The sequence below is a fragment of the Palaemon carinicauda genome, chromosome 26, assembly GCF_036898095.1.
Source record: "Palaemon carinicauda isolate YSFRI2023 chromosome 26, ASM3689809v2, whole genome shotgun sequence".
Taxonomy (NCBI): Eukaryota; Metazoa; Arthropoda; class Malacostraca; order Decapoda; family Palaemonidae; genus Palaemon; species Palaemon carinicauda.
Window position 1 is genome coordinate 37295337 of NC_090750.1, and position 12051 is coordinate 37307387.

General features: G+C 35.7%; 1 protein-coding gene across 1 annotated transcript in view; it reads left to right on the plus strand.

Annotated features, from left to right (window-relative positions):
- The first annotated feature begins 4076 nt into the window (after window positions 1-4076).
- LOC137620144 (protein SpAN-like) overlaps window positions 4077-12051 on the plus strand; it is a 40086-nt gene continuing 32111 nt past the window's right edge. The window contains exons 1-2 of the mRNA XM_068350404.1: window positions 4077-4216; window positions 4753-4848. Of these exons, the coding sequence (XP_068206505.1) occupies window positions 4109-4216; window positions 4753-4848 (204 nt within the window). The 5' untranslated portion in view covers window positions 4077-4108. The remainder of the gene's footprint in view (window positions 4217-4752; window positions 4849-12051) is intronic.

A 12051-nucleotide genomic window follows, 5' to 3' on the forward strand; every position in this document is an offset into this window, starting at 1 on the left:
CTCGTAAAAGAGGAATGTGGTGGCCGATGTGGTAACGTCTCTGACTGATGAACGCCAGACTGGGGTTCGAGTCCTACTCAAACTTGTTAGTTCCTTTGGCCGCTGTAATCTCACCATCTTTGTGAGCTAAGGATGAGGGGTTTGGGGGAGCCTATAGGTCTATCTGTTGATTCATCAGCAGCCAATGCCCGGACCTCCTTGGTCCTAGCTTGGGTGGAGAGGGGGCCTGGGCGCTGATCATATGTATACTGTATATGGTCAGTCTCTAGGGCATTGTCCTAGTAGCTAAGCCAATGACAATGTCCCTTATCTCTGCCATTCATGAGTGACCTTTAAACCTTTGAATGGTGCCGCCCCCCCCCCCCAAAAAAAAAGGACAAAATGAACATTGGTTAAGATATTCAGCAAAATCATATTGATTTAGCATTAATAACCCCACATCATCTTGCGTAACACCAACCACACGTGTCCTTTCTCTTACAGAATTGCTGCAGTAGACACAAGCCTCACTAGATCAGTGTAGCATTATGAAAAAAAAAATCTCGCAGGAGATAAATTCAGTTATTCTGTGAAGTTTAGAAAAAGATTTGGCAATTTATACCTAAAATGAAGAAAGGTTATCTTCCATTTTTCCGATCAGTTTTGGTAGCCTATTATCAATAGCAACAACACTGATGAAGATAATGATGATAACAACAATAATAATATTAGCAATAATAACAATGATCATCTCGATAATAATCAGATTACAAGAGTATTTATTCCGACGAATAGACAGGCTACAGCAATTCAATTTCATTCCGTAATGGAATTTCGCTTACAAGCATTTAATGCAATCTATGATACATAATAGCATTTTTTGTTTATTAAGATTTGTCAAGGTTATAAAAGGCAATAAAGACTTTTGAATACCATAGTTAATAGCATCTGCTGGAATTTTTCCGAATATTTTCAATTAAAATCATGTCTTTGAAAAACACATTATAGTCACCAACTCCTTTAGTACCCGCCAACCAATTAAAAGTTTAGAATTAAAGAAAGGTTGAATGTGGTTGAATTATTCCAGCCGTGAACTTTAGAATATAGTTTAAAATAAATATTCTAGGAACATTACTAACAACTCGATAGGTATCCACCTGACAAGTTCATGAGCGTCGTAAAATATATTTAAATTCTATTTGAATTACATTAAGAGATATGGTTAATGCTGGAAATATTTTTAGATGATTATTATCAACTTCTAAAAAAAAAAATCTATAAACCAAGTTTCCTCAAATTCCGAGAAAAAATACACAGTTTGCCTCGGAAAGTAGGCCTATATGTAGGTATCAAACATCGATATTTATAGACATGACATATAGTTCGGATGACCACAAGTAATAATAATAATAATGATAATAATAATAATAATAATACTAGTAGTAGTACTGATACTTTTTTATAATAATAATAATAATCATAACAATAATGTTGAACACCAAAAAATCCATATGTTTTTTATTTCTATAACAACTACAGAATTCTATAGTATTTAGTGTTAAGATAATGTAAATTGTTTTTCTATTTACAAAAGTTTATTTTTTCTTGGATAGCCAGTATTATTAGAAACGATAATATCTTATTGTTATGTTATCTGTTCTGGAAAAGGGCATGAATTGCGAAGACAAATCAGAGAGAAATGAGTGTATTTTAAGAAACAACAAACGGTTCTCGCATTTTGTGTTCCAATTTCACCAACATGCATATTGCCCTATATAACATGTGAAAAAAAAAAATAAGTTATTCCACCACCTGTTTCATTACCATTTAGGTTACATGCTCCCCAAAATGGAATTTCATATACTAAAATGAGAATTTCAAGTTTATTGATGTTTTATATAATGAACGACGTTCAAATTCAGGTCACATACATGTACACCAAGAGAATATGATAATTTAGCAAAATGTGAAATAATGCATTATTTTAGTTTTCATTATAGAGGGAAGCAAAAGATGAACTTTACTGACGATTTACTGTATTTCTTTTATTAGGCCTATGTGTCAAGGAGGAGACTGCAGTCAATTGATTTTCTCGGGATGTTGTTGAATGCATGGATGTGGGCAAAATAGCCTGATGTTGGGACCTGTGAGGCTCTTCGGCACCCACGTGCAACTGGAGGAAAACCAAGCAGTTGCACTATGAAGTAAGACTTGAAGATGTTGAACAGCAAGATGGAAGAAAAGATATGGAAACAGGTATAGTAAAAAGTTAAAAAAAAGTGATTGCTACCACGTGTGGTTTAAAGGTCAATGCATCATAGATGCAGTAGGTGGTAGGTTGGCCAGGGCACCAGCCACCCGTTGAGATGCTACCGCTAGAGAGTTATGGGGTCCTTTGACTGGTCAGACAGTACTACATTGGATCCTTCTCTGTAGTTACAGTTCATTTTCCCTTTGCCTTCACATACACAGAATAGTCTGGCCTATTCCTTATAGATTCTCCTCTGCCCGCATACACCTGACAACACTGAGATTTCCAAACAATTCTTCTTCACCCAAGGGGTTAACTACTGCACTGTAATTGTTCAGTGGCTACTTTTTTCTTGGTAAGAGTAGAAGACTCATTAGCTATGGTAAGCAGCTCTTCTAGGAGAAGGGCACTCCAAAATCAAACCATTGTTCTCTATTCTTGGGTAGTGCCATAGCCTCTGTACCATGGTCTTCCACTGTCTTGGGTTAGAGTTCTCTTGCTTGAGGGTACACTCGGCCACATACTATTTTATCTTATTTCTCCTCCTCATGGTTTGTTAAAGTTTTTATAGTTTATATAGGAAATATTTATTCTAATATTGTTACTGCTCTTAAAATATTTTATTTTTCCTTGTTTCTTTTCTTCACTGGGCTATTTACCTTGGGCTTATAGCATCCTACTTTTCCAACTAGGGTTGTAGCTTAGCAAGTAATAATAATAAGATGACCTTCATGATAGTTGAAGGAACTGTTTGAACTTGATTATATTGCCCAGTGACAAGTTTAGATAGATATTTTTAATTTCAAATACCCATGGCTTTCGAAAATAAGAAATGTAAGATGATAATATAACATACGGTGATGACATAATGATTACGTGAAAAGGCATCTGTTGGTATTATTGATGACATCTTCTGAGTGTGACTAATCGTGTAAGTACAGTATGTTATCATTTTTCCATAATCATTGCCATTAATGTCTACAGTGAAAAGTGGGGAGAACTAAAGATGAAGTTAGTACTGTAGTTGATGGAAAGAAATTTTATATATATATATATATATATATATATATATATATATATATATATATATATAATACCAAATACTCCCACGAAATCTCTATCCATATCCCGTTTCTTTGGGGTCACTTAAACAGGTCAACCTCGTGCGGAATCTAACCCAGAAATTATGCTAAGCTCTTAGATATGAATCTTACCCTACATTCAGTTAAAATCTTTATAACAGGCTATAGTAGCCTACCTATAGTTATGGGTCAGACCCTAATTACATATAACCTTGAGAGACTATTATATGAAATAAACACAGATGACTGGTTTGGACAAAAAAAAAAAAAAAATCCTCATATCTTGTGACGCGAACACTGATTGACACCATTTGAATGGAATTCCTTTACCAAATACAATTACGAGGGTCAACCTCATTTTTAGCATAAACTTTTCACCAATTATCGCCTTAATTGGCATTCACCCCTCCCTCTCCTCTCCCCTCCCTAACCACTCCCTTCTTCAAGTGTCTACTTCTCATGATGTGTGATGTCCGAGCAGACTAGGCTACAGAGTGACACATGCCAGTACAGTACAACATATTCTCTTGGCGAGGTGGTGAGCTGTGACAGCCTAGAGATTTCCAACGCCCGAAGTCGTCGTCGAAATTTTCATCTAAGTTAAGAGGGAAGTGAAACTGAACAGTATTTCTTTGCGAAATAAATAAAGGAATTATTTATTTTCCACATAATCCACGAAGCATGATGCACCTTTAAGATGAAGCTCGCCCATCACATAATTTGAGAGATATCCTTTTAGTACTTCTTTAAATTCAACTGCCACCTCAAAGAATTGCAGATAACAGCGGAAGGCAAAATGTGTTCTTTTACCAGCAAACACATTTTCAAAAGGACATCGCCAATGTGGCTTTATTACTATCTTATGTTATCTTCTATGTGGCCGATCTGCTTTACGCTTCATGTGGTTAGTATTAGATTTGTTCAGATCTTTCTAAATTCCGAATCCAAATCTAAACACGTTAAAATAACAATTTCAATGGTTAGTTTGTTGTTCAGTGCAATACCTAATGTTTTAAGGGCCCTTTTTGGACGATAAAACCAATAATGAAGTATTTTACAGAATAGATTCTACCTTCCACTTGTGGAACACATTGAGCAGAATTGAACTGTGTCTCTACTATCTATATTCCACATTTACCTACTAATCCCTCATATTTATATATGTAGAACTATAAATATCCTTAAGACTGTGGCCACTAGAATCTACTTACAACGAAATCTATTTTCAGTTTCTTAGAATTGCAGTATATAACATATTTTCTTCATAGTCTGTTGAAGGCATAATACATTAAATAAACCGCTCTCTCTCTCTCTCTCTCTCTCTCTCTCTCTCTCTCTCTCTCTCTCTCTCTCTCTCTCTCTCTCTCTCCTAGGTATTTAACTCATTTCCAGTCTTATCGTTTTGATTTTGTAAATAAAGCTAGTCCCTTTTAAACGCAGAGAAATCGCCTGGAATCTGAGGTCAGCGCAATACCTCTCTCCCCAGCCGAACTGCCCGAAGGAGCAAGCGAAGAAATGCAGACCATCGTATCCGAAGTAAGTAGCCTACTCGCTTTGATCGACCGATTTATGTTGTACTTTACATTTACTGGCGTCGAATGGAGTCATAGTTTCTACGTGGAAAATGTTAGCTTACCGATAATGCAAAATAACAAATGGTGAATTCTATGAATAAATCTTTTTTTCCATTTGTGGAAAATACGTTTTTGGCGAGGAAAAGTATTTTATTTGCGAAAAGAATCAATATGATTTTCTAAATCATTACTTTAAGATCTGATAGCTACTACGGCGTTTAATAAAATGGCAATTATTCTCTACTGATGTGTAAGCCAGTCAGCAATTAGTTATTTCAACACGATCAAATATAATGAAAGTCCTCTTTAGTCGACGAAATATGAAGTTAGAATTGAATGAAAATGTGAATGTTGCTCAAGTATCAGAATGATATATGTAGGGGTTCTCAAACTATTGTGAGATATTTTTGGCCTGGCGGTCTCTTTCCATGCTTTAGATTGAACGGCGGACCTTTTGTTAAATCAATTATTATCAAAATTACATAATACAATGTAAAGTTACTGGAACAACACATTTTTATAAACAATTATAGCATTTATGCAGAAAATGGTAACATTAAGGTACTGATTTTTTTTATTTTTTATTTTATTTTTTGGGGGGAAACCAGATTATATATAAAAAATGGACGCCTTAATCTACTGAAAGTAAAATTTAATTTTTGTTTGACAACCAATCAATTAATAAGAAAATGCCCCCTTTATGAAAAAAAAAAATCTTTGTCCATAACAGATATAATCAGAAAATGGTAACCTGTGTTATTAAATGTACGTTTAATGGGATGCGCGCATTTGCTTCGCCTGAATCAATTTTTATAGATTCCGTTTTGTTTTGGCTAGTGCAACTCTCATCTCCTCTGTTGATTCTACTCAGTTTCGAAATTTTGTTTTAATGCTAAGTAGTGTGGAAAACGACGACTCACACTCATGGAAATTAAATCAACACTTTTAGAGCCATATTGGCAACACTTGGATAGGACTGTGCCATTTTAGTCCAAAATGAACACAGCACATTTCACGGAAAATATGTTTTTCAATTGTATCATTACTTGATTCAATAATTGTTCTTGTATTGAATGAACTTCATAAGGCACATTAATAAGATAGTATTTTAGGTTAGGATTACAATGAGTTATTTCTTCACTTAAAAGTATTTTCTTAACTCAATGATAATGTCTTCGATCATGCTCCTCAATATTCGTCGAAAATAAATTCTTCTCTATCTTAAAGAGCCATAGTACAACCTTCATTTTGAAATTCATTTTTTCATGGCAGTGGAGAAGTGTAGTCTGTTATCCGTGCAGTGCCAATTTGAGGAAATTTCTGGATTTGAATTTCTACCAAAAATCACAGGCCTAAAAAATAAGCCATCACATTTTTTTTTTTTTTTTTTTTTTTTTTTTTTTTTTTTTTTTTTTTTTACAAAAACTCTCCAATTTCTTTCCTTTTTGAAAGCCCCCTTATGTGTTAATGCAGTTAGAGAGGTTCAAATTCGGAACTCCTTTCTTTGCATGATAGGCCTATACAAAACAAACTAGAATTAAGTGCGTTCGCTTTAGTGCATTTATCTGTTTTAATCACTTCACCCAGAACATTGCTCAACTGATTGTGCACGGTTTTCATTGGCAATGATTAACGGTGAATTGTGTAATGTGTACCAATAATGTTTGGCGATTTTTGCTTAACCAAAGTTGGTAACCCAGAACGACAATCCAGTATTGCTGGACCTCCGTCTGTACACACGCCAACATGTTCCCTTTTGATACCTCGTGTCTCAGAAAATCTCTCCACTTTGATAGATATTTCCTTTACAGTTGTTCTGGAGCTGAGAGTTTCACAAAAGGATTAAAGAAATGTAAAGTAATTATATTTGACAGTTTTCATTTACACACAATCTCTCTCTCTCTCTCTCTCTCTCTCTCTCTCTCTCTCTCTCTCTCTCTCTCTCCTCATTTAAATAGTTGGTCATAGACAAATTGGCGTGTGAACATTTTTGTTAATTGGTGTCTTACCCAATCATGTGTCCTGCTTGATACTTATCCTGGAATTACAAAATATTCCAAAGTCTACTTGACAATCATGTAACTTCCATATTTTTTTTCCTTCACCATTTAATTCTCTCATATAAGAAAACCAGTAAGTAATACATATTTTGGTAAAGAATTGTTTTGATTTTTTTTTTTTTTTTTTTTTTTTTTGTATTTCAACTATATTTCATGAGCAAAAATTGTACATATATTAAATACCAAACCTTATAGTGAGAGTAATTCTTAAGTTACTTGTAGGGATGATATAACAGTAGGATTTGGTGACCTCTTCGCAATCCCCCTGAGATGCCTTTGCCAGTTTGAGAACCACTGATTCTATAACATATAACTATTATTATTATTATTATTATTATTATTATTATTAATAATAATAGCTAAGCTACAACCTTAGTTGGAAAAGCAAGATGATATAAGCCCAAGGGTTCCAACAGGGAAAATAGCCCAGTGAGGAAAGGAAATAAGGAAATAAATAAACGATATAAGAAGTAATGAACAATTAAGATAAAATATTTTAAAAACATTAAAACAGATATTTCATATATAAATTATAAAAGGACCTATGCCAGTCTGTTCAACATAAAAACATTTGCTGCAAGTTTGTACTTTTGAAGTTCTACCGATTCAACTACCCGATTAGGAAGATCATTCCACAACTTGGTAACAGCTGGAATAAAACTTCTAGAATACTGTGTAGTATTGAGCCTCATGATGGAGAAGGCCTGACTCTTATAAAGTGTTGGAAAGGTACGATCGAAGAATGAACAAAGCAATACAGCAGAACCAAGGTAAAAGTGAGAAAGGAAAGAAATGGAAACCAAAAATCTCCTTTCATATACACTTTTATACAGAATGGTTTTCTTCCAACTATTTCCCAATACAGTAGGCTACTAGTGTTGAGCTTCTATCAAAAGCAGTATTTAAATCCAATATATTTAAGTTAGGATATAAAAAGGCTAATTGACGTAAATATTCAAATAAGTCTGGCAAACTTATTAGAAATGTTCATCACTTTTCAAACCTAATATTCTATAACGTGTATTAATATACACCTGCGTTGTCAAAGGTTATAAAAAATACTAATGTTGTCTGGAATATCTTTCAAATCATCTCCTAAATGGATGAGCTAATAATCACTTCAGAGTAAAAGTATATTAATAGGCAAAAGAGAGATGATTGATGAGACAGAAAATGAATTATTATAAATTTCAGTCTCAGGTGTACAAGAAGCCAAAATGGAGTGAAGTTACAGATAGGGTTCACAAAATATATAAATATCAATAAATAAATAAGAAAAATACGGATAAACAGCACATGAAAATGAGAGACACAATAACAACTGGTTGTTGGCTTTACCTTAATTAGTATGGCCAATAGGCACATCAAGTAATTAAAAGGATATAAGATGACTGACAAGTAGGCTATCTCTTAGGCCTATCCAACTGAAACCAGGATAGTGCTAGAATAGCTAAATAGATGAAGAGAGGTTGCTCCTCTATAAAGCAGATGACATGAACTAACTCCAAAGGGATAGTTTGTATTGAAATGAAACATGGGGAAGACAGTGCAAAACCCTTACAACACTTACAGTACACAACATGGTGCAGTAAAGGCACTAACTCCCTTCGCTGTAAAACTGTCCCGGAAGTAATCAGCGAGATTCTAAAAGGTACCATGGTGTCATTGCTTTTTGTAAGGGTACTATGAATGTCTATGATATTGACAGTATTTGTATAGAATAAATAGATTAGCATATTTATTCATCATTAGTTAGCCTGCAAGAATTTTGTGCAGTCTTAAGACTCAATATCATTTAACAGCCGGTGTAGAAGGAACTTGAAGTCTTTCCTAGTAAAATTGTTAGCTTTGAATTTTTAATTTGCCAGAATTTCCTTTCCCTAAACTGAAGCGATAAAGGCATTGTCAAAGTAAAGAAAGTATACAGAGAGTGCACTCATAAAAGATATTCGTTTTGTCAGTGTTAAGACATACCTGGAAACCCAAAAAATGGAATTTATCGATAATAATAATAATAATAATAATAATAATAATAATAATAATAATTATAATAATAATAATAATAATAATAATAGATCTAGGAGAGGTCAGTGGTGAAACAACAAATCTGAAGGTCAGAATTTTACTGATCCAAGACGAAGACATAGAGAATTGTTTTACTGAAACTTACAATCGTTGAAAAATTAAAATTTTCATATGCAAACACTTGAAGAATAGCACACCCCTCAAGAACTGAAAATTAGGTTAATAAGTACTAATTATGATCAGATGTCCAGCTAAACCAGGTGAAAAAGATATATATAGGCCTACCTACTTTAAAATCATCTGATGCACCTGGCTGTACTTTATTCTGCATAAATAACAATGAAATTTAAATACGATACAGTCATATGAGCTTTACTTTTTCGTTTCTATGTAATTTTATTACCTACAATTGGTATATTTAACGCAGCACATTTTTCAATGTGAATGAAGCTTAATTTTCTGTGTAGCCTATATAGTCTAGCAGAATGGGGACCAAACGTGGTTTTAGGGTACCCACAAAGTTTTTTTGCGGATTATATATCTTTGAGACATGCTGATTCAGAATCCACTTGATGCCACCTTGGCACCCTTGAGCATTTTGCATAATATGCTAATTAAGTCGGCCATTATGAAAATTTTGTTTTTAGGGTATAACTTTTTTATTTGACCAGATACAAGGGAGATCATGATGTCTAGCCCCAGGTTTAGAGGGTCTCTGCTTCTGATGATACCATTTCTAACATGATTACTAATTTGCATATGCATGTTATGCTAATTAGGTGATGGGAATTACCCAAATTTGGTATTTTGGCTAAAGCTTGCATATGTTGCCATTAAGAGGGTAATTTCTATGCCTTTCCCAATGTTAATGGGTCTCAGATTTTACTTTTGCCATTATTAGTGCCTTTTTTGCATATATATGCATTCCATATGGATTTGCATATGCATAAATTTAGTGTAAATGGTTGAAATTTCCGACTTATGGCAAAATATAACAATGATACATGTAACATTTCCCTGATTGCACTAATTAGTCCCAGACTGCTACACAGACCTCCAGGAGGATGAACTATAGTCATTTGCATAAACTGCATATATTATGCTAATTAGCAGTCATAATGTCTTTATTTATTCAGTTTAGCAAGTCATTGTCCTCTCCACCACTTTGATAGTCCTCCCCTTCATCAGCCTCATCGTTTTGCTTGTTGTATGTATTTCGACAGTTTGATTCTCCACGACATGCACAAAAAAATGTGCAAGGCAAGTGTCCACTGTTACAGCCACACCTCTGAGAACTACATGGTTCATTGGTTGAACACCTACAACGAAGCATCTCTAATACCTCAGGAGGTGCTAGGGCAACGTCTGGTGGGAGAGTCTTTGGGATCAGTGTTTTGGTGCTTTCTTCACGAGACCACCCATAGTCAGTAGGCTCAAACGATGGAGGGTCCGGCAGGGGTGCCGATTTCCATACTGCCGTTTGAACATGGGCACGCAAGACATTTTCTCTAAATGCCTCAGTTGTGGGTGGGATGGTCTTTAAGGCTGGGGCGGCTGTAATGTTCTTCTTGCCCATCTTCTTTTACCATAGTTCAACGCGAGCCTTTGACAAGTCATCCCTCTCCTTGCTGCCATAGCATGCAGAAATGAACTTTGTAGCTTCTGCCATTACTTTATCCAATGATGAGTCAAGATCCCCCAGATATTAGAAAGCGTGTCCTTGCTTCACCAGCTTGTTTATCATAGTTCCCTTTCCAATGCCCTGAAGCTTGGCAACGGTATCGCACCCAGTAAGCGCATGGGCCGCCAAAAGATTTGGCACTATTGCTGCATGTTTTTTCACTGTGGCCTGTATGTCAACTGAGATCTGCTCACAGCTTGTGGCTTCCATGATCAGGGCACAGTTCAACTTTTCCTGGCTACAAAAATGCACTAAGAGAACAAAGACGTCTGTGTCATCACAAATGACTTTTATTGTCTTTACACTGTCCATTTGGGCAATTTGCAGTATCTGATAGATCATAGTGACGTCAGCTTCTTCATGGGTAGTTCTGAGGTCCCTGCGATGAATCTGATAACCGCAGAACAGTTCAATTGGAATTGGGTCCCGACCACACACAACTATCTTGTTGTGAATGGGTTCACCACTGGTTACACAGAGCTCCACCAGATGATCACAGATGATATCAATCAGCTGTACTTTGTTTGCATGGACTTGCAACACAACCGCTTGAGGGGGCATAGGACTTGAAAGGTTCAGATGATGTTGACGAGTTGCATGTTTGCCACCTCTAGCTCCTCGTGTCACACTTTTGATAGAATAATCATAGTACCTATCAAAGGTTAAGTAGACCTCTGAGTCCTTAGCTTTCAGCATCACATTCCTTATGAAGTTGTCTACATAGTCCTTGACTGTTCCTTGTTGTGGCCAATGCACTGACCACAGAAGTGCGCAGCCATCGATAACAATTGCATCTACTTTGTTCAACACTCAAGAGGACACTTCAACTTGAAGCTTTTTTTTAAGGTCAGCCTTGTTTGATGCAATTCTCAATTCTCCATTGTCTTTGAACATGGAGGTTGGAATAGGAGCTAGCTCATGTTTCAGAACATCTTCTAGGTTGATAGATCTGGTTTGCTGAAGCCCAAGTACGCGTGAGTAAATGAGATTGACATCATAGACATCTGTGTCTCCAACCCTAACTGATTTTGCAGCAACAGCCATCGTAACTGTGGGCTTAGGAATGGGGGAATTGAAACTTGATGGCCAGTCCTCTTCAAAATGTACCATCTGGGCCTTTCCTAACTCAACTGCATTGTGAACATTGACAGAGTTCGGAGCAATTCTACCACTCACAACATTCACTATTTCCGTTGTGTGGTCATTCGGATCGAGGGGATTGATGGACATTGCGAGCTTGGCCCTAATCTTCTCCCTGTCACTACCGTCTGACTTTATTCTGGACTGGTTCTCCTCCTTGTGATGTGATGAATCCTCTGATTTTCCCCTATTCAGGCTTAGACTGCCATCTGGTGTGACCTACTTAAACAATCTATTCTCTGTTTCAAACTAATTAGAC